General features: G+C 43.4%; 1 protein-coding gene across 1 annotated transcript in view; it reads right to left on the bottom strand.

The window, feature by feature from the left end:
- Positions 1 to 23,904, bottom strand: part of NBN (nibrin) — a 1,386,396-nt gene that overhangs the window by 500,837 nt on the left and 861,655 nt on the right. Inside the window, exon 11 of the mRNA XM_044065389.1 lies at positions 8,166 to 8,646. Coding sequence (XP_043921324.1) covers positions 8,166 to 8,646 — 481 coding nt within the window. The remainder of the gene's footprint in view (positions 1 to 8,165; positions 8,647 to 23,904) is intronic.

The following is a 23,904-nucleotide window of genomic DNA, read 5'->3' on the forward strand; positions in this document are numbered from 1 at the left end:
ATGACCCTGTGGTCTGCTATGGATGGGAACGTACAGTTGTGTACACTTACCATAAATGTAGATGTTCGAGTGTATTCACTTTTGCAGTCATCACCTGTGGGTTATCCCTGCTGTGGTAGCCCTCGTCCGGCCCGAATACCAGAGTCAAAGATTTTCTGCGTTGGCTGCTGTCGCATGCTTTCAGACGTCAGGTCATCAGTGCTATATAGGAGAGCAGCCTATGCCATTACATCAGTTTTTCTTACCCTAACCCGTCAGAGGCCCACGTAAATATGGTAAAGTGGTCCTGGTGGCTAAAAGTCACCTTTTGAAACTTATGTCGCCCTAAAAAAAGAAGATACAAGGGGGAAGGAGGGTGGGAAAACAGGACTGCAACAGTGAATACACTCGAACATCTACATTTATGATAAGTGTACACAACTGTACTATGTCCTTTGTGTTTCACTGTTGCAGTCATCACCCGTGGGAGGATTCCCAAAGCTGAAGATAGGGGTGGTAGGCTTAGTAAGATAACTAGGAATGGGTCAGCATGCCCTGCAGAACTGCAGAGACAAACCCTGCCCTAGCCTTAGAAAATAGAGGTACATGGTAATGCTTGGTAAAGTATGTCCCTGCTGGGAACTCCTCTGAGGAATGCTGTGGAAGTGAAGGCTGCCCTAGTGGAATGGGTTCTAAAAGACTTAGAGCGGGTTTTTCCATTCAATCTGAAGCAGAAATGGATACAATGTGATATCCATTAGAAATGGTTTGTTTGTAAATGGGCTTCCCCTCTGCCCTTGGGGCAAAGCTGACAAGTAGTTGGTCCATTTTCCTGAAGGGTTTGGTATGGTCCAGATAGTATCTGAGCTGTCTGTGCACGTCTAGTGAATGTAGAATTCTCTCCCCCTTGTTTTGAGGGTTAGGAAAGAAGGTAGGTAGATGTATGGCCTGATTGAGAGTTACATTAAATACCACCTTGGGCATAAAGGAGGGATTAGTCCTCAGGGTGACGCTGTCCACGAAGATAATGAAGGGCTCAATGGCCATCAGTGGCTGAAGCTCTCCTGGAAGTGATAGCTACGAGAAAAGCAGTCTTCCAGGAGAGGAATCTCAGTTCTGCTGAAGCAGCACGTTCGAAGGGTGGTAAAGCAAGTTTTTTCAAAACATAATTCAGGTCTCACGCTGGAGTGGGTGGCCTTCTGGGAGGTCTGATATTAGAAGCCCCTCTGAGGAATTGTTTAATCACAGGGTGGGAGAACAGGGGCTGTTCTGTATCAAAATGAGTTGAGATGGCTGAGGCGTGGATTTTAATAGAGGAGAAGGAGACGCCTCTTAAGTAGCTCTGCTAGGTAGTCCAGGATAAGAGGGATGGAAGGTTGTGAGGTATTGCCCCCTCTGGACTGGCTCCAGGAGCAAAATCTTTTCCATTTTCCTGCATAAGATTTTCTGGTGCTGGGCCTTCTGGCCTCTGTGATAATGTCTAGGACCTGTTTGCTTAACAGAGGCCCCTTGTTTGCCTTTAGAATATTAGCCATGCTGATAGTTTGAGAGTTTGCAAGTCTGGGTGCAGAACCCCCCCCAACACCTGAGTTAAGAGGTCTAAGATCAGGGGAAGCTGCCTAGGAGGCTGTAAGGTCAGGCTGCACAGTAAGGGGTACCAATGTTGTCTGAGCCAATCTGGAGCAATGAGGATGGCTTTCGGTCTCTCCTCCCTTATTTTGATCAGTACCCTTTGGAATAAGAGGCAGAGGAGGGAATGCGTACACAAACAGGGAGTTCCAGGGGAAGGTCAATGAATTCACCTTCCACAATAGGTGGTGATACTCCCTGGTACAGACTTTTTTTCAGCTGATGGTTGAGGTGTGAAGCAAAGAGATCCACCTCCAGAGTCCTCCACACCTGCGTGATCTGTAAAAAGATTTTTCTGTGGAGCTGCCATTCGTGGGGTTCCAGTAAGTTTCTGCTTAAGTGGTCTTGCCAGGGTGTTGTTGATCCTTGGTAGGTATTGAGCTATCAGGTGTAGTCCTATGGAAGAGGCTGTCAGCCATAGGTTTATGGCTAGCCTGCACAGAGGGTATGATTGAGGGTATGATGGGGTCCCTCCCTGTTTGTTGATGTACCACATTACTGTGGTGTTGTCTGTTTTAATAAAGAGAACCCTGGGCTTGAGATGGGGTTTGAAGGAAGTCAGAGCCTTTTGTACTGCCATCATTTCCTTCAGGTTAATGTGCAAGGGAAGTTGCTGTCCATCCCAACGACCTTGGGTGCACCTGCCTTCTAGGTGAGCGCCCCAAGCTGTGTCTGAGGCGTCAGTGGTAAAGGTCTGCCCAGTTGGGCGAAGGGTGAAGGAAAGACCCTTGTTCTGAGCAAAGGCCCTTGCCCACCAGAGAAACTTGGCCCTTACACAGGGGATCAGAGGGAAGGAGTTCTCTAGAGGCTGAGAGTGCTGAGACCAAAGGTTCTTTAGGTACCACTGAAGTTTTCTCATGTGAAGCCTGGCCAGAGGAATTAGAAGGATGCAAGATGCCATGTAACCCAGGCTTGGAGGAACTTCCTGGCAGTGAGGTGAGTTCTGGAAGCCAGCTGGGTTAAATAGAGAGTCAAAAAGCTCTGCTTTTCTGGGGATAGAAAGGCCATTTGGGATGCTGAGTCCAGCAGTGCTCCCAAGAAAATAATCTTCTTGGAGGGCGTTTGCTTTGATTTCTTCTCGTTGATGGTGTACCCTAAGGAGGATAGGAGGGTTTTGACAAAGAGGAGTTCCTTGAGGAGTTTTTCTTTGCAGTTTAACTAAATGAGGCAGTCGTCCAGATAAGGGTAAATTTGTATATTTTTCTGCCTGCAGAAGGCTATGGCCGGGGCTAAACATTTGGTGAATACCCTAGGAGCAGTAAATAAGCCAAAGGGCAGTGCAGAGAACTGAAAGTGTTGTGAGCCTGCTCTGAAGCAAAGGCATTTCCTGCAGGATTCCATTATCGGGATGTGGAGGTAGGCCATCTTTTAGATCTAGGGTTACTAACCAGGCATTTTTTGTTTTTGTCAGCAAAGGCAGCAGCTGCTGTAAGGTTAACATTTTGAATTTGGTAACCACCAAGAAGGTGTTCAGAATGGATAGATCCAGGATGGGGATCCAAGTGTCCTCTTTTCTGGGAACCAGGAATAGTCTGGAATAAAAGCCTTTGCCTGTTTGATCTGAAGGGGACAGGTTCTACTGCCCCTTGGGATATGAGGGTTTGGACTTGTTTTAGTGCCTCTGCCCACTGATTTGGAGGTAAGTCGGGGGGGGGGGGTCTATATCAGAATCGCGAAAGCTGTCTTTTGCAAATACATGTTCATCGACACATATATGTCGAAGAACGAGACTAGCGAAGTATCAAAAGAGCAAAATGGAGAATGCAGAATGGATTTTCTTGGCCAGCAGGGTGATCGTGGGGATGAGGAAATTAATCATTTTCCCCACTGTAGTGCGGTCTCGGAGTTGGTATAAATAAGTAGGGGGGTGTGTGGGGTGCAGGAGGGCTTGCCCCCCCTGCAAAAACGTTTGACAAAGAGTTTTAGGTAAGGTTTGTAAGGTTAGGTTTACCTTACCTGTATGGCGCTGTTACTTCTGGGAATACGTTCAGCGTTCGCCATTTCACTTTTTTGGTACTTTGCTGTTCTCGTTCTTTAATGTTTATGTGTCGATGACCATGTATTCGTGAAAGACAGCTTTCATGATTATAATAAAGACCCAAGTCTGGGTACCCTCTTAGAAATGGGAGTTCGTTGGAGAATTTGTATCCCAGAAAAATGATCTTTAAGACCCATTGGTCCTTTGTTACAGAGAGCCAATTTTCTTTGCAGAGGGAGAGCCTTCCTCCTAGTTTTTGGTGAGCAAAAAGAGGGCAGAGGGGGGAGATGGAGTCATTGAGAATTTTTTGCCATAGAGGGATGGCTTAGAAATCCCTGCCTTTGGCGTGGGAGTGGTCCACTGTTTGGTTCTCTGCTGTCCCTGGGGTGGGAATCTGGGTGGACTGCCCCTGTAGGGCTTATCTTGCCCCTGTCTGCTAGGTACAGGAAAGGACCAGTGTTTTGAGGGAAAATTCCTGCTGAACCTAGGAAGCTGTACCTGAAGGAAATCTTTTACTATCTACATAGATTTTGCTTTGTCTTCCATCTTTTTAAGCACCTATTCTGCTTTTTTCTCCAATCAAGCGGTTCTTATCCAAGGGTGCATCAAGTAATTTAGATTTGACATGATCAGAGAGAGGTTGTTCTTTCAAGCATGCATGTCTCCTAATGAGAGATCCTGACACTGCTGCCCTGCTAGAGGCTTCTAGGGTGTAATATCTACAGTATAATGAGTGTTTAGCCATTTGACAAGTAGAGTGTAGTAAATCTGCTAACTCTTTCAAATTGGCACAATCAGGAAAGGTAGAATTTTTTCAAAGTGTGTTGTTGATATTTTAACATGTGGAACTGACAGTTGAGAGCTCTAATAGCCAAGGTTGCATAGGTGTATACTTTATTACCCCATCTGTCCAGTGCTCTGGAGTCCTTGTCAGAAGGAGTACGATTCTTTGTAGAACTAGCCTTAACTCCTTTTTTGTCCCTGTGTAATGATGTCCGGGTCTGCAGCAGGATTTCTGTACAGGTGTTTATGAGAATCTGGCACTCTGTAATACCTGTCAGGTTTTCTAGGAGCAGGTGGGAGGGAGTCAGGAGTTAAACTGGATTCCTGGAAGACATCGTCAACCACCTCTAACATAGGTGGATGACCAAGGGTCTGTGCTGGGACAGGTCTAGAAACTCTCTTAGTATTTTCTTAGACTGAGGGAAGTCCTGGGATTCCCAGTGGAAATGTTCCCTGAGAGTGTGAAGGGTTTCCCCAAAGGAAAGATCTTCTGGTGGGGAGGCAGAGGGAATGGATTTCTCTGCATCTGAATCCTCATAAGCAGTCAGAAATTGCTGTTCCTCTTCAAACTCTGAATAATCAGATTCCTCAGAATCCTGTTCTGTGAGTATATCAGGAGAAAGGTCTCTTTTCCTTTTAGAAGTTGTGGCCTGACTACCCCTTAAGAGAGAGATAAGATCCTCTACCATTTTAAGCATTTGAGTTTGGGGAGGAGGAGGAAGAGTAACATGGTGGCTAAAGGTAGTTTGCCTGGGAATGGCCTTGCCTCTTGGCCTAAGTGACTCCATCGGTCTGAGAGGAACGGTACTCCTAAGAGAAGACGTCGTTTTTTTGTCTGCAATCGGTAGTGCGAAAGGCCTCCTTGGAAGCCGGTGCCTGTGTCACGGCTCTGGACCCAACAGAGGCAGAGACAACCAAAGGCTCAGTAAACTAAGAAGATTTCTGCGGCATACCAGACTCCAAAAGGGTCTCTGTAGAGGCCTGTGAAGGTATCGAATCGGGCATCAGGGGCTGTGAAAGTACCTCACTGAATTCCGGAGAACTGACGACCTGCTTTGCGGTAGCATTGTTGGAAGGCTTGGCTTTGTGTGGTCTATCTCTATCTTTATCCTTATGTTTCTTAGGAATGTCTATGGAAGGTTGGCTGACGCCATTTCGGAATGCGAAGACTAAAGACGAAAATCCCTGGCTACAATAAGAGCTCTATGACGAATGGTTTTCACGTTACAGAGGGCACAGAACCGGCAATGGAGGACATCTCTGGGCCTAAACAAGTGACGCAGTATGAGTGTAAGTCTCAGTGTGGTATTTGCTTTCCACAGGCAAGACAATTGTTAACTTTTTCGGACATCGGTTAGTGCAAGGAAGAAATAGTATCCCCAATGGGGTACTTAGCTTTAGATGTTTTCAGCTGTAAATCAAAACTCTTGTAGTGACCGACCGGCACACTTGTGATCTGCTTCGGCTACGGGCTTCACGGCAAGAAAGACTTATGTAATGGCATCGGCTGCTCTCCTTTATAGCACTGACAACCTGACATCAGACAACATGCGACAGCAGCAGACGCAGAAAAACATTGACTCTGGTATTCAGGCTGTCCGAGGGATACCACAGCAGGTATAATCCACAGGTGATGACTGCAACAGTGAAACACGAAAAGCATCCAAAGGCTGCACAAGCTTGGCAGACCAAACTGAGATGCTCAGCATCGAAACCCTAAATACACCTATTGTGCTTATTCTGGATGGGCAGCTTGTGCCCACACGCTTACTAAAACCCGAAGTCTTATCCATGGAAGCAAAACACACTAAATACCCCAAAATATTAACAGGAAAAACTCTTCCTAAGAGAAAGAAGACGACTTTTTTGTAAATTTAACACCCAAGAAGGTTTAGCATCAAGAAAAGGACTTGAAGAAAATAGGCTCATGGAAAGCCCACCAAAAGGCAGAGCAGAAAGTTAGTTAGAAAAATCAAATGACTTCAGGGAGAGGGAATACAGTATACTAAGAGGACCGCCTAATTAACAAAGCTGATAAAGCTGAAATGGAGAGGAATAAGTAGAAAAAAATACTGAAAATTACTTATCTTAAGGGGAGCTAAGTCAGATTGCATCTGACACTGGAAGTGGCAAACGAGATCTGTAGAGTCTTAGGCAGGAAAAGGTTATGAGAGAGGAGGAGCAGCTGTGGACTTGAAGATTCTGAGAATGCTGGCAATGGATTTAATAACCCAAATGTTGAGGCAGATGGAAAAACATTGGAGCTCATGCCTGTTCTTCATTTAAAGACTTACCTAAAAACTAACTCCTCACCTTAGCTGCTCATAGAACTTTAATAAATTCAACAAGACAGTCTCAAGATGTAAAACTGTGGGTGGTAACCAGCAATGAAAACTAAAGAATTTTTGCTGTCCAGTCTATGTCATGCAGGCAGAGACAAATTTTTTCTGAAACAAAATGAGATTTAAAGAAAAAATGGTAGATCCTTCATGACCTGAAGAAGGGAGAAGAGGAAATGGGAAGGAAAGGTGCTGAGAAGTCACTGGCTTTTAAACAACCTCACATCCTCAGGGAGACATAAGAGTAATAACTAATCTTCTGGTAACTAACAACGATCGATGGTGGAGTCTTCCTTTTAAGCAAGCTTCTCACTGATAACCTTCATTTCTAGTTATAGGATCCATCTGACACCAGAGAAAGAAACCCTGCCACTAAATCAGCAGGCACTTAAAGGTCTGGGAATGTGTTATGATTCTGCAATGTTTTTTAAGGAGCTTAGGAAACATATAGTCTCTTATTATAAGATGCTTTGTTTACCTTTACCTGTTGTAAGACAAGCAATTTGTAAAGGACAGTTTGTGGGCACAGCTTGATAATGGTCTGCCCCCTTACTCTGCTGCATCCTTTACCTCTAGTCTGGCACCTATATAAATGTTATACAAGAGAAACTGTAGATTCACTCCTCGTCTCTCACATCGAACACTAACATACTGATTTAGAATTGTTCAGTTTTAAGTAATGACTATTCAGAGTCCAGCAAGTCAACTGCAGGCTATCAGTAGCACTAGTGCATATGACATTTTATGCTACTTTGTTTTTCTGAGAAATTTTAATACAGCTTCTTACCACAGGACCAACCCTACTACATACGGGTTTGCAAGAAATAAAAATGAACTGTATACAGCACAAACTACAAACAATCCAGAATAACAAAGGTCAGATCACATACCATTAAAATAATTAAACACAAGATGCAAAATTCGCTATAGCCAAAGCAATACCTGTAATTCATATACCACAAGACTTTATGCAGCTAAACACTCTAGCTGGTTGATCAAGACATTCCTCTCCCTTCCCTAACAACTGACTTATTTGTATAAGGAACACATTCTATGATCAGCCATCAATGGAGTCATTTACTAAACATGAGGGCTTCAATCCTTCCACTGAAACATCAACATGATTATGACATTTTATGCATTTCTATAATCTGAATGAGCTTATGTGCTTAGCCATACACTGTAAAGAAGTACCATTTGCATAAAGTGTAATACATTCTCTTTTCTCTCACTAGAAGCATATCTGTGGCCCTTGCATTTAGATGAAATAACCAGTCAGGCAGGGAAGTCTTTGATAAAAAAATTAACATTCAAGATCATGTATTCAAATTATGCAGAATCCAGAATATACAGCCTTAGCAATAATAATGCTTAACTGAATCACTCAACCAGGAGAATAACTAACTTTGCAGCGAGATCTAACTGTAGGTAGAAACCAAACCTGCGCTATAACTTACCTTTGTGCTCTTCATTTCAGTGAAATCATAGGACTTTTCTTCCTTCACACTTTTTGGTTCTAACTTTCTTTTCTTATTTGCATTAAGTCCATCTCCCTGACTCTGGTTTGAAGGATTGACATTCGTTTCATGCAATTCACTTGAAAATTCCTGCTGCAGTAAATCATCATCATAGAACAAGTCATCAACTTCTTTTCTCTTTGTCTGAGCAATTTTTATATCTGTAAAATTGTTCTTCTTTATAGTGTTATCAGAAACCAGATTTTTAGCATTTGATAAGTCAGACACTTCACAGGACTGCACAGCTGAACCTTTGTTTTTAATACTCCTTGTAAATGGATCACTTGAGCTAAAAATCTGGCTTTCTTCTGTTTTCTGGGCAAACAGACTTGATGAGTTTATCTGATTCGGGGAGGATGGTCTTTGTTGTTCTAATCGTGCAAACTTAGTTTGAGAAACATCTGTTTCCAGGTCTCTTCCTCTAAATTAAATCAAACAAAATATATAAAAAATAAGGAAATATATACATAGTTAAATCATTTTTTTACATGACTAATTCCACCTCATTTTAGAATGCGCAGTTTCCAATAAATGATCCAAGTCTGGATTTTGCTATATCTGTAGTGCATGGCTTTTTTTTTTTTTTGATATCTTTTTACTTCCAACCATATGCCATTAAGCAAAGCTCCCTCCCACCCCTCAAGCCAACCCCCCCCCCCGCCAATGTCCACTCTTCATTCATTCATTCCATCTGAATGGGCTATGAAATGAACCATACTGCAAGTCTTGAAATAATTTCCTTAGTCTGTCTCTACATTACATTCCCAAAAGGGAGGACATGCAATGTCATAGACTATAGTCAGATAGAGTTTTATAATTGAAGGCTGCATCTACCGTAAATAGTTCCACAAAGAAGTCAGCTATGCGAGTAATAACGGATGACTGAATCATTACTATCTTCACAGTTTGGTCATTATTAATAAATTACAGCTTCACTGGAGGACAGCCTTTCCCTCAGATTATTTACCAAGCTGTAGATGCCATGAATTAAAGGCTGAGCTACCTCTCCATTTGATAAAGTGCCACAGACCAACCCAAAGAGATGAGTTAAACAGATTCTGCAGCTGCAGCTAGAGGAAAGTTACTACCTTCAAGTACTACAGAAATATCGCTGAGTAAACTACCCATGTTCCAGTACATGGAGTGTGCATCACAGACCAGTCTTTGGCACTGACTCCATTTCACGTGACAAATGAAAAGATTACCATTCATATGGTAATACACTTTACAAACATGCCACAACATCGTAGTCAATGTACCCTGTCAGAAATTACTTAATACAGTCAGCCAAGGACACACACCAACTTGCATTTGTAGACATTTTATGTCCCTGAAACTGAATAAGATCATATTCCATGCACTAATGTTTACCCATCAAAACCAGTAGAAAACTTTTGATCTATACGTTACTTTAAAAACTCTGTTCTTACTATAAATCTCACTAACCTTTACTATCACTCTAATCCCTCAGCCCTTTAAAACTTCCCCACTGGTTATTTTTCTTTCCCTTTATTAATTCTTTCAACCTAACACTACCCACTAGTGATCGTTTCCTTTCTTAACTTTCAACCTATTTCGATATTTACAAAAGAAAAAAAGTGTGTGAGTGTATATGTGTGTGTACATATATATTGGTAAATTACTCTGTTTCTCTCTCTCTGATATTGTAACTTCCCAGAATTTAGTAGTCTGTTTCTCCTGTAAAATACTTTGCAATTATAATGTGTCTGTGGAGCTTTTCTCCCCAGGCCTCTGTTGAAAAATCAGCTTCTGTCCCAGTTGGACTTTCCTGGTTAACAAATGTCAGTAATAAATACATATTCAATTCTCAACAATACATCAAAGCAAATGCCATTTAAAAGCATAAAAAATGTGGTACTGTTATGAAGGAACTTGAAATGTGAAGACAAGAATTATTAAATTATCTACCGATAATAAATCTCTCACATAGCCACATTTTGAAATGTCATTATTATCACAGTTTAGTATTATTTCTAGAGGAATACCACTATTAATCCAAAGGTTGGGTGGTACCCTATCTAGCACATCCTAGACCAGCAGCTGCGTTAAAATTGTCTCTTGTCTTAGAAATTAGTTTAACATGTAATGTAAGTTACTAAGTGAAGACCAAGTTGCTGCTTCACATGCAATTTCTGTTACGACTCACCTGAAGAAAGATGTAGAGAACACAGTCTTTCTTTTGGAATGTGCGCTGATGGCTACAAGAATGGGTTTACTTGCTGAACAACAGCAATCCATACAACCACCCATCCATTTAGATATAAAAAAAATCCAATCCACTGGAAGTATAAAATAAAGCTGTTCAAGCTTCTAAAACTTCCTATTTCTAGAAAAATATGAAAACTGCTGTCTCCTAAGGTCCAGTGCCCCCTTGGTAAGTACCTAACCAGGCATATCCAACAATTGGAATATCCACAGAGGTTTCTCACTAAAAGAATGCAGGACAGATATAACAAATCTTAGCTCTATCCCTGTATTGTGTTTCCTACAAGCTGTTGATGGAAGATCTATCCTTGGGATACAAAGTACTGTCGGGGCCACCATGCCGATGGACTTCCTGCATATCCACAAAACAAAGAGCACCAGAATTACCTGTTCTAAAGATTTAAAATTTGCTTGTGATATAAACAGGACCTTTTGGACAGATAGGTGTGCATTCCAGACACTACCCCTTCTCAAGAACAAGCTCCACATCAATGTGAAACAGAGTTCCTCCCTAACCTAATTCAAGTGTAACTTGGACATTTGGATGGGGAACGGGAAATTAATCTCTGGTTTGGCACCTGTCTCTCTAATGGACACAGGCAACCTGTAAGTGGTTAATCTCCCAAGCCCCTGTTTGCACTTAGCAAGTGTATGAAAACTTGTTAAGAGTTCTGGGATGGAAGGCTAAGCTTACAAAGGCGCTAGTGGTCATTAGCCTAGTACACACCTATGAACCTACGAAGTCAGAACCTGCATCCTTTGGTTCAAAGAAATGTCTAACATTAACGTAGGCATAGAAGGTTTAGAAGAAACAGCTACTCTATTGTTTTAGAAAGCTGTGCAAGGTTCTAAAGAAATAAGATCTTGCAGCTCTTAAGTTTGGCAGAAAAAGCACTGTTCTGCAAGTCATAATCTAAACAAGCAGGCTCTAAAGGCAGATTTGTCATTGTTTCCAAAACAAAGATCAAACACTATAGAAAGAAAAGATAAAGAAGGAACCCATGTAAAGCAGAACAATTAAGTTTAATGGAAGACAAAGGGAGGCCTAGGCTAAAGAAATAATTTTGTGTGTGCAATTTTTTGCCCTACTCCTGCAGCCAATCGACTATCCTCTTCTTTCTGTCTGCCATTTCATTCCCTGTCACACTTCTCTGGGTGCAGGAGTAAAAGCAGGAAAGTAGAAGGGCTATTATCCAGTGAAAAACTGAAACTTCATCACTTCGTACATAGAATCCTTAATGGAAGCTCACTGCTTCTTTCTCACAATGGCATCTACACAAGATTGTGTGCACTTCATCATAGGGGATTAGTAGGCTAATAGCTTAAGGGCCCTTACAAGCATAGGCAATATAACCCGATTTTACCCAACATATGGTCCCCAGGGGCAAGAGGATGGCATTGATCTGTGCCTGTGCAATGAGTATTTTACAGACTGTCCCTGTCCATAAGGGACACAGGCACTACCCTAGGTATGAATTTGCGATTCCCCATCCATTGATCTAAAATGTGTTTGAAGAGGTCCAGGGAAGGGTTCTGGTTAATGTGAACAGGAAGCCTGTTCCAATGAATGGGCAATCTCTGAGACACATATCTGTCTCTCCAGCATGTTTTATTTGAGTTGCTAAGTTTAGATTCCTAGATCGAGTGACCCTCGTGCTGTTTGACTTGCGGATGTATTAGGGCTGCATTTCTAAATGCCTTGTAGGTCACCCTTAATAGTCAGTAGGAGACAGAGTAAAGGGATAGGGCTTTTAGTCTATCTGCATAGCTCATGTTGTTTACACCCTGTATTGTCTTTGAGCGAAACCTTTGAGGTTGCTCCAGTTGGTGTACGTGTCTAGTTAAATACTATTATTGGTCTAATGAGTGCTACGTACAACGGAACTACAATTTCTTTGAATCTGGATGCCATACCTTTACTTATAAGCTCTACCACATAAAAGGATTTCCTCACCACTGTGGATACATGGCGGTCAAAGTACAGGCTACTATCTATCTGCGTACCTAGATCTATCACCTCTGAGTCCACTCCAACGGCCGTGCTACTGATGTTGTAATTTGCAGGGGTATTTGACTTCCCAAAGGGCATGATAATGCATTTTTTTGCATTTAGTTTTAGGTCATGGTTTGGCACCAGTTGTTTGTCTGATCTAGACCCTCCTGGAGGATATATACATCACTGGGGGAATCAGTGACTCCCCTCAGCTTGCAGCCGTCGGCAAACTTTGTCATCTAGAGGCCTTCCAAATTTGCTTTGACTTCACAGAAATATATTCCTAACATAAGTGGTCCCAGTACAGAGTCCTGTGGCACACCACTAGTAACTGGCCTCTTGCTGGATCTGGTCTCACCCACTTTAATCATGTGTGTCCTGTAAGTGGGCCAATTGGCTATCCATCTGGTTACACAGGGATTTACGCTCAGTTTCGTGAGTGTATTTACAATATCTGAGTGGGGTACTGTGTCAAATGCCTTGGCTAAGTCGAGGTAAGCAATATGTACAGGTATACCCTCATCCATGACCTTAAAGAAATCCAACAGATTCAGTAGACATAACCTGCCCTTGACAAAGCTGAATTGGGTCAGGTCGGTTCTAGTGTTTGGTGGTCTCGTGTATCATTATTTATCAGGTTCATGATTATTCTTTTCATGGCCTTACATACAACACTAGTCAAACTTATGGATCTATAACTTCCCGGGTCAGTAGATGGTCCCACTTTATGCACAGGCATGACTGTTGCTGTCCTCCACTCCATCAGAACAAAGCCATTCCAGAGATTGTGTTGAAATAGTGATCCTAATGGACCTGATAAGTTTTGATTTAAGCTGCTTAGAAGGCAACCTGGAATGTTGTCAGGCCCCACTGAAGCCATGTTTTTAACTTTATAGAGAGCAGTGGTAACCTATTCTTTAGTGATAATTTGCGGTGGAGGGTAATTTTATGGGAGAACTGGGGGGGGGGGGTGATGAGGAGGTGAAATCTGAGCTGAATCTGTCATCCAGCAGATTTGCTACGTCTTCCAGCTGAATGCAGCCCCACATTATCATGTTGCTTGTTGATCCTTGTGCTGACTTATGCATCCCTCCAAGCCTCTACTTGGAGCTGACTATGCAGTGGACCAAGCTACCATTCCATTCTCCAGGATGTGTGAACCACAGTTAGTTGCTCTCTAACATTCTCCCATACAAGCTCCTCCAGTTCCTGGGTCACTAAATTACCTAAGATCATCAATGCTGCAGTTAGAGTTTTACTTTTCTGCATAAAGAAGCTAGTAAGCCATTAAGAAAAATAATCAATATTAGAAAGCTGGAAAAAAAAAACCTTTATACATACCAAAGTGACAAAATATCTTCCACTTATAGGACAGATCTTTCTAGGATCCTCTCTTCTGGCTTCCCACAAGAATACATTGAGAAAAGGAATAATATTTGGATTTCAAAAGTCCAGGACCCAGTAATATATGCTGAGTACAAAGGAGGTTTCTACAGCTTCTACAACCATCAATGAATGTGAAAAAATGCTTTTTTTCGAATTAGGGAACTAGGTTACTATACGGAAAATTCTCCATTCCCACAGATGCAGCAAACTTGAAGATGACTTAATACATTAAGTAAACAGGGGTAACAACAGTGAAGCTCTTCCTTCATAAGGATAGGAAATTCAAAATCCAGAAGTCGGATTCCATGGCATGAAGCCTCAGCATCTAAGCTGTCAGACCAACTGAAGTAAGGGAAGAATACAGTAAATGCCCCTGTGTATTCAAGGAGGCTTTGTACACTAACATTTTCAGCTTCTATTCAAGGAGTCTACAACAAAAGTAAGAATCACGGCTGTTTGGTCCGTAAGATGTGATGAGTATTAACAGAGTTGTTTTGCTCCTAAAAATATCATTTGGAATTTTACCAGATTGGACAGAATGCATAACATAACAACCCCACCCTCTCCAATGCGTCAAATGCATTTTGAGCTGTGGTCCAAAACAAAGGAATTTGAGCACCGACATGTGATGCACAATGATCCAGTGATCTCTCCCTGGCATAATCTATAGATTCACTCTCTTGTGCAACACAACCAGCTGAGGTTGCATCTCACAGTCTAAGGGTGCCGACAGCATTCTGTCACCTCCATGGAGACCAACAGCCACTAACAGAAGACTTTTAGATAAATCTGCATTACACAGCTAGCTGCATTGCCAAACTACAAAGTTGGTACAACTGTGTTATTACCTCTTTATGCACCCCATGACCACAATGTTGTTGATGAATACCTGACTATCTCTTTGGGGTGGAGAACATTTCTGAATGCCCTGTTTGCTAAAATCCCATCAGCATTTCTTTCAATCTGATGTAAATGACATCTTAGAAGAAGTCTGGGTTCCCAAAAATATCTGCAACTCTAAATGAGCACTACTGCACATCTGATTCAGCCACTCTCAGATTCTGGGTCCAGCAAGTAAAAATAAAATATCTGACCTAAATCAGCTAGGCTGAAGTGCTTTAAAAGTGGAGATCCCTAATCATGGATGGATTCCTGGCATACTTTTCAACGTCAAAATACTGAAAATCATGGCACTGCTCTTTAAATATCATACCACAACATGAAAAAATGAATTTTCTTAAAATTCTGGGCCACTACTGTTCAAAATCTGTATTAATGACCTACTTACCGCATCTAAACATGCTATCCTAATCCAATATGTAAGGTGATCGTACAGCCCAAAACTTATCAAAACTGTGAACCCAGTAATCCTTCACTTCAAATGAAACATGGCGTGAAAGTTCTCAATTATTACTAAATCCAAAAAAAGCCAAGATATAATCCAGACAAGCTTAACTTCTCAATCACATCATTAACACTAACAATGAAGTGGCCCTGCACACAAAATTGCGAAGGGTCATCATAGATGACATGAAAAACAAGATATGTACTTACCATAAAGTTCCATCTGTGTTGTCCTTTCTCATTCTTCCTCAACCACTGTGTTCAGATCTGAACCTTGGATCAGACTAAGCCAGTACTAAAGCTTGTGGCCAACTGAAACTCTCCTGCTCCTCCCTACCCAAAATTCACCAACCTCTAACATAACTCAGATCTTGTTTGCTAGATGACATAAGTCAGAAATATTACAACAATGTTCCTGACAAAGGAATCCAGTTTCTGGAGCTCAACAGTGTCTTTATAACATCTCAATCTTCCAGAAGTCCATCATGACAAAGGCTGGGGATTGGTGGGTGGGGAGTGGAGGAAGAATGAAAATGGATAACACAGATGGAACGTTATGGTAAGTACATAACTTCTTTATTTGATGTTGTCAATTTTCATTCATTCCTCAACCAATCAGTAATCCATCTTGCCAGTGTTGCCTTTGTAACAGATTTGCCTACTTTGTCGTCTGCAAAGAATATAAATAACTAATCAGACTTTCTAATCTCTTTTGTTCTTTGTAAGTAGAAACATAATTGTCTATGAACATCCAGCAAGTGTAACATACATTCAGCTTTGTTTTCAAATTTTGGAAAGAAAACAGGCAAGTTAATAAACTGACTGATACTGAATTCTGACACCACCTTAAGAAGGAAGAAATGGTTGGTTCTTAATGTCACCCCATCCTTATGGAAAATCAAGTAAGGAGGTTTAGAGGATAATGCCTGAAATTCTTCTAGTAGAGGTAATAACCACTACAGATATCATTTTCCAAGTCAGAAATTTAAGATCACATTTTTCTGCTGGTTCAAAGGGGGAATGGATTAAGGACTGCAGTGGAAGATTCAAATCCCGTGGAGGAGAAGGATCTTTATAAGCTGGTGTAAGTACAATAGTATCACTTAGGAAGGCTTTACATGTCTTAGTACAGGCTAGGGAACAACTGTTAACTCTTATATTAAAGTTAGAGATTGCTGCCAACTGAACTTTAATGGTAGAGGAGCTAGCTTCCTTGCTGAAAATTTCTGCTAAAAACTCTAGGACACTTTGTGTAGGGGATGAAATTGGACCAATGATCAATATGTTTTGATGCATCCAACAAACAAATTTCTTCCATTTACTTTTGTAAATTTTCCTAGTAGAAGCTTTATGGGAAGATAAAAGTATATGATTTACAGGAGACGAGAATAAGAAGTTATGTACCTACCATAATGTTCCATGTTAGTTGTCTTCATCTTGCCTTCTTTCTTGCTGTTTGGGATCGGAGCTGATCCTCGGCTCCGACTCGGCCATCTTCAATAGCTCAAGAGCGGTTTACTGGCTCGAGGCTACCCCTTATCCCATGATACCTAGCGACAGCTACACAGATCTCGTTTGAAATAGCTAATCCAGACATAATATGAGAGAAACCAGTTATCAAAAAAACTGGTTGTCCCATGCATCCTAATATCTAGAACAGGTTAGGAAGACTTAGCCAGAAGAATAACAATAAAAGAATACTCAGCCAGTGAGAAAGGACTCCTCTTGATCCACTAGGACAGGGGGACGGAGGGAGGGATGCAAGAAAGAAGGCGAGATGAAGACCACTAACATGGAACGTTATGGTAGGTACATAACTTCTTAATGTTAAGTTGTCTATCTCGCCTTCATTCTTGCTGTTTGGGACAGCATCCCTAGAACCTAACATCCTGGGTGGATCAGTGGGACAGACTTCAGAACAGTGGAACCAAAGTCAGCTCTGCTCCAGGAGACCATATCCACCTTGTAATGAGAAATAAAGGTATGAGGGTTTGCCCATGTGGCAGCTGCACAGATGGAATCCATGGGCAACCTAGACTGAAAAGCTATGGAGGTGGCTAATGCTCTAGTAGAATGACCTTTTGGTTTAGTTGGTAACTCTTTATTCCGTAACTGGTAAATAAATGTAATAGTGTGGGGCAACCATCTGGATAAGGTCACCTTGGAAACTGGGAGACCTTGTTTGTGTAAGCCATAAGAAAGGAATAATTGGTCTGACTTTCTTATTTCTTTAGTTCTATATAGTTAAATACGCAACTGTCTGTGAATGTCCAATTGGTGAAGCTTGTACTTTGCCTTGTTGCTATGATTGGGGAAGAACACAGGGAGATCTATAGATAGATTTAAATTATTTTCTGAGCAGACTTTAGGAAGAAATGAAGGATTAGTCCTCAGAGAAACTCGGTCCTTGTGAAACACCAGGTAAGGAGGACAAACACATAGTGCTTGAAGTTCTGAGACACGCCTAGCTGAAGTGATAGAAACCAGAAAGAGTGTCTTCCAAGACAGAAACTTGATGGAGCAGGATGCTGCTGGTTCAAAAGGAGGCAGAATTAAAGAAGTTAGGACTAAATTAAGGTCCCAAGGAGGAGGGGGATCTCTCACTGGAGGTCTAAGAAGAGATGTTCCTCTCAAAAAAGCTTTACAGAGCTTATGAGACATGATGTTAGAATTTGGCAAACCGATATGAAAATTAGAAATGGCCGCTAATTTTACCCTAATCGTAGCGGAAGCGGCCCCGGAGTGAAAAAGTTGGGCTAGAAATTCAAGAATTTTGTGGACTGGGGCTGAGAAGGGATTCACATTCCTAGACTCTGCCCAATAAGAAAAATGTTTCCATTTGCTAGCATAAGTTTTTCTCGTTGTAGACTTATGTGAGGAAATGATAATCTCACGGACTGCTGGGAAGCCTGGTTAAGGTTGGAAGTGGAGCAACCAAACTGTGAGCTGGAGAGTTTGGCGGGATTGATGCAATCTGCTTGACTGATGAATCAGGAGATCTGGAATCGGGTCCAGAGTCCAGGGCTGATCGAGAAGGTAGGGGGTGCAGGAACGGGAACCATCCATATCTGCCGAGGCCAGTAGGGGGCAATGAGGATCATTTTGCAACCCAACGATTTTGCTTTCTGTATGAATTTCGTTATAAGGGGAAATGGAGGAAAGGCATAAAGAAGTCCCTGAGGCCAATAGTGGACTAGAGCGTCTCTGGGTATGTGACCTGGAAGCGGAAGAAGGGAGAAGTAGTTGCTGCATTTGCTGTTGAAAGGGGTGGCAAAAAGATCGCAGCAAGGCTGTCCCCATTTGTGGAACATAAGATCCGTAATGTCCTGATTCAGAGACCACTCGTGAGGCATGAGGATAGCTCTGCTGAGCCTGTCCGCTAGGACTTTGGATCTCCCAGGGATGTGCATTGCAATCAGAAAATGTTGGGAGGAAATCACCCACTGCCACAGTCTGAGTGCTTCTCGACACAGGGGGTAGGATCTGATTCCACCCTGCTTGTTGATGTACCACACCACTGACATGTTGTCTGTTTGAACTGCAATGGTCCCGGAAGGAAGAGAGTCTTGAAGGGCTTGCAATGCTAGGAGCACGGCTCTCATTTCTAGGACATTTATGTGCAGATGGTAATCGTGAGGTTGCCAAGTACCTTGAACTGTCCTACCCAGATAATGCCCCCCTACCCTATCAGGGAGGCGTCTGTAGTACCGGAGGGGGCTGTATGAAAGGTCTGCCCTGAGTCACTAGTGGGGAGACCATCCACCAAGAAAGGTGCCTTTTGCATGCCTCCATAATTAGGATCATGTGAGACATGGGTAGCTCCTGGAAAGACCACTGCGTGAAAAGAAGCCACTGAAGAATTCTCATGTGGAAACGCGCTAATGGAAGTAGAAGAATGGCAGCTGCCATGGAACCCAAAATTTGAAGGACATATCTGACTTGGATCCTTTTGCTCTGCATTAGGATTTGCACTTGTTGACGAATTGTGGACACTCTTTCCAGTGGTAACCTTGCAAACATTTCCCTTGTGTTTAATTCTGCTCCTGTGTAAGTGATAGACTGACAGGGCAACAAGACAGATTTTTCAAAATTTATTGTAATACCTAGCTGGGTGCAAGATGTGATTGTATAATCCCGCGCTTGTAAGAGTTGATGCTTGGTGGAAGCAGTGAGGAGCCAGTTGTCTCGATATGGAAACACCTGGGATCCTTGACGTCTCAGGTGAGCCGTGACCACTGCTATACATTTGGTGAACACCCTGGGGGCTGTGGTGAGACCAAAGGGCAGAGCTCTGAAATGGTAATGACTGGCCCCCACCGAAAGCGAAGAAATCTCCTGGAGCGTCTGTCCATCTTGATATGGTAGTACGCATCCTGAAGATCTACCGAGCACATCCAATTGACCTGACCCAGGAAGGGTAGAATGGACTGTAGCGTGACCATTCGAAACTTTGTTCTTTGTACAGATTTGTTTAGCCTGCTGAGATCCAGAATCGGTCTCCAGTCCCCTGTCATTTTTGGTACCAAAAACAATCTTGAGTAAATTCCGGATCCAATGCTGGTCTGCGGGGACTTCCTGAATGGCTCTTTTTTCTAGCAGTTTTGAAACTTCTATTACTGCTTGCTCCTTCAGATTGGGTGGAACATCTGGAAGGGCCTTTTTTGACTGTAAGGAGGATTGATGCAAGGGAATTTTGTAACCTCCGGATATAATGGATAGTACCCATCTGTCTCCTATTCAATTTTGCCAGGCTTTTGGGTACAGCGAAAGTCTTCCCCCGACTGCCTCCAGAGGTGAGCAGCCAGGCAACCCTTCAGGGATGCTGGAAGGGCTTGTCAGAGAAGGATTCTCTGTTGCCCTGGTTCTGCGGACCCCCTCTACCACGAGGGCAGCGTCTATTATTGTTGTTTCCCCCTCTGCCTCTGGAGGAAAAATCACCACGTGTGTCAGGCAAGGCTCCCTGAGATTTGCTGAACCACATCTTTCCACTCTTCTGACCCTTGGGGTAAGGTCTAGAGGGAGTGGAAAAACGGACTCCCACAGCAGAGAGAGTCTTGCCTTCTTGCTCACACCTAGTCAACGTGTCTTTCACCTGTTGCCCAAAGAGAAAGGAGTCATCAAAGGGGGCATTGGTGAAGGACGCTCAAAAGGGTTTCGCAAAGTGACACAGCCACATCCAAGCATACCTCCTGAGGGCTACACCCGTGTCCGTGGCTCTACTCGCTCCATCGGCTGCATAGGAAATGAGCCTCATGGAGGAGTTAACTACAGATTTAAGAGTCGCTAGCTGGGAAGCTACTTTGGCTTGTACTCCTTCAGCTGTAGTATTTTGAAGGGTATCTCCAAGCTCTTTAAGGAGATCCCTTTGAAGGCGAGTAAGATGACATAGATAGTTCAGGGACCATGGAGGTCGCTGAAGCAAACATTCGCTTTCCGTACCTGTCCATCTTCCTAGACTCCTTGTTAGGGAGATGAACAGATGAAGAGGTCTCTGCTAACTCTTTCTTGGTGGCTGATGCTACCACCATGGCATAAATGGGCACACCTTTAGAAAGGAACTGCTTACCCTGGGGGGCTGTAATAAATTTATTATGTCTCCTCGGAGTTGGCTCCACTGTGGCCAGAGCTGACCAAGCCTTTCGAGCCACTACAGACATAAGTGGGTCGAAAGGAGGAGAAACTCAGGAGGTGGAAGGTCGGGAACCGAAAGCGTCCAGGAATACAGACTCATCCTTGGTAGGGGCTAGGGGAGTCCAGTTCCCCCTCTGCCTAAGCATTTCAAGGATGTCCGAAAAGGAAACATCTTCAGAGGGGGATCTCGGGGACCCTTCCGATTCATCTAAGTCTGTATCAGAAGTGACAGACTCAGGGGAGTCAATGTGCTTCTTCTTGCACTTCTTCTTCCAAGGGGGCTCCTCTGAGTGATCAGGGGAGGCCTCGGAAGAAGAAGAAATACCCAATGGGGTGTCCTGGGGCATCGGTTCCCTACGCTTGGGGTCTGGAGGAGGAGCAGAGGTTGGCACACACACTACTGGGGACGGAGCCGATGGAGCTGGTAGTGGAGCTGTATCGGGGGGCAGCACACTCCGCATAACCTCAAAGGCATCACTGCCCCGAGGCAGAGAAAGCACCGGTTCTGAAGAAATAGGAATCTGTCTCCGCGCCAAGGGGGACGGCTCCGAAGCAGATGTTGGAGCTGAGCTCACCTGCGCTGATGCTCCGAGAGGGAGAACGGGGTCGGGCAAGGGTCCTATGCCACTCGCCCCCTCAGAGCAGACGAGGGAGCCCTGGCATCCAGATTCCTCGATCAAAGGAAGTATCGAGGGAGTCGGAACCGAAGGAGAGATGGTGATCGGAGCCAACGGTTCCACTATTCGAACCCCAACGAACTCCGGCTCCGAACTCAATGGAGTCGGAGGAGGAACAGAAAAAGAGGTGGATGGAGCCGATACCTGTTGAGGAGGGCTAGACAATAATTTTGCTAGTGCCTGTGATTTAAGCAACCTACTTACTACTCTCTCCACATCATGATCCGAAAGCCTAGAGGATCGAGAGGAGTGTGAAGAATGGTGGCTACGTTCACTTTGCAATAACGGAGACCGAGGAGCCGAATGAACTGACGCTAATGAAGGGGACCTCAGCCTCTTATGGCTCTGAGACGGCTCCGAAACATCCGATGGAGCCAACAGTGGGGTTGTCTTGTCAGTGCCAACTAGAACCGACATACTCGGTAAATCCTGTACAGGAGTCCGCTCTGAAGGTGGAGCAGACGGTTTAGTGGATTTTGGGGATCTCACTGGCTGGGAATTCTTTGCCGGTGAATCCTGAGGTTTTAACAGACCCCTAAGGATCAATTTGTTCTTACGCTCCTGCAGGACTCTTGGACTAAAGGCATGGCAAATAGAACAAGAGTCCTGCAGGTGAACAGCGCCCAAACAATAAACGCAACTAGTGTGCCCAGAGACATTTTCTGACAGCACGAGTCACACTTTTTAAAGCCAGATACTTTAGCTTCCTTAGACATGACCCAAGTACAAAAAAACTAAGCACCACAAGGGAAACACAGACAGACAAATAAGTACTACTCTAAACAAGTACACCTATAAATATATATAACCTCTCACTTTCTTAACGATAGCAAAAGGAGAGCCTCTAACTTAAACCGCTATCCTAGGGAGAGGGGGAGGGGGAGGGGGAGGGGGAAGAACTCTCTAACTTAAACGAGTTCTAAATAAAAGGGAAACCTAAGAAGAACGAAGTACTCAACAACACGTACAGAATAAAGCTAAGAAAAGTAAAATATCTATTGGTTTAAAGGGTCTAAGAGAATATTTTTACACAAAAAATTGAAAATATACAAGCCTGAGCCAGAAAACGACACCTCGCAGCTGAAGCGGCAAACGAGATCTGGGTAGCTGTCGCTAGGCATCATGAGATAAGGGGTAGCCACGAGCCAGTAAACAGCTCTCGAGCTACTGAAGATGGCTGAGTCAGAGCCGAGGATCGGCTCCGATCCCAAACAGCAAGAATGAAGGCGAGATAGACAACTTAACATCATATGTTGTCTGGCTATTAACAGAAGTGGAGAAACCATGCTGTTAGCCTGAGGTTTGAGATATCTGGATGAATCACGCCTGTCGGGTGAGACAGGAGATCTGGAATCAGATACAGAATCCAAGGTGGGTAAAGAAGATGAGGCCAAAGGAAGGGGACCAAACCTGTCAAGGGCAGTAAGATGCAATGAGGATGACTTTGCTCTTCAACCTTGCAGCATTCTGTAGAAACTTGGGAATCATGAGAGTTGGTGGATAAGCATAGAGAAGACCAGAGGGCCAATAGTGGAGCAGAGCTTCCCTCAGTTATCCCCCTAGTGGGAGAATTAGGGCAAAAAATCTGCTGCACTTGCTGTTTAGGGGAGCCACAAAAAAATCGCAGAAAGGCTGGCCCCACTGATGGAAAATCACTTCCATCCGTCACTTTCATACTGAGAAACCACTCGTGAGGCAGTAAAATGGACCTGCTCAATTTGTCTGCTATCATGTTGGACTTCCCCAGAACGTGTATTGATATCAGAAAGAGGTTGGACGAGATCTCCCACTGCCACACTCTGAGTGCTTCTCGACACAAGGGGTATGATCTGGTCCCTCTTTGTTTGTTGATGTACTAAACTACAGACATACTGTATGCTTGAATCGCAATTGTCCACAGAGGTAGAGCATCCTGAAAAGCTTGCAATGGCAAAAGCACTGCTCTCAGTTCCAGGACATTTATATGCAAACTGGCCTCTTTGTGAGACTAAGTGCCTCCTACCCACCTACCCAATTTGGGATACATCCGTAGTCACTATGGCTTTGGGTTGAGGGAGAAGGAACGGACAAGCCTTGTAAAAGCTGATATGATCTTATCCACCACCAAAGGTATTTTTTGCATGCTTGTCTGATCAACATCCACTGATAAAAGAACTGACCACTGAGATGGTAGCATCCACTTAAGAAGTCTCATAGAAAATCTTACCAGGGGGACTAGAATTATGGCCAGTGACACTGACCCCAAGGCTTGAAGAATCAACCGGGTTGAAATTTTGGTGCTGTGAATAATTGTCATGACCTAGAATCTCAATGTCTGTATTCTGGCTAGGGGAAGTAAAGGTGCTGCGGATACCATTTTGAAAACTGCCCCTATAAACTCCACTGTTTGAGATTACTGCAATTGAGATTTGTTGCAATTTAT

The sequence above is a fragment of the Protopterus annectens genome, chromosome 3.part0, assembly GCF_019279795.1.
Source record: "Protopterus annectens isolate FY-2018-M chromosome 3.part0, PAN1.0, whole genome shotgun sequence".
Classification (NCBI taxonomy): domain Eukaryota; kingdom Metazoa; phylum Chordata; order Ceratodontiformes; family Protopteridae; genus Protopterus; species Protopterus annectens.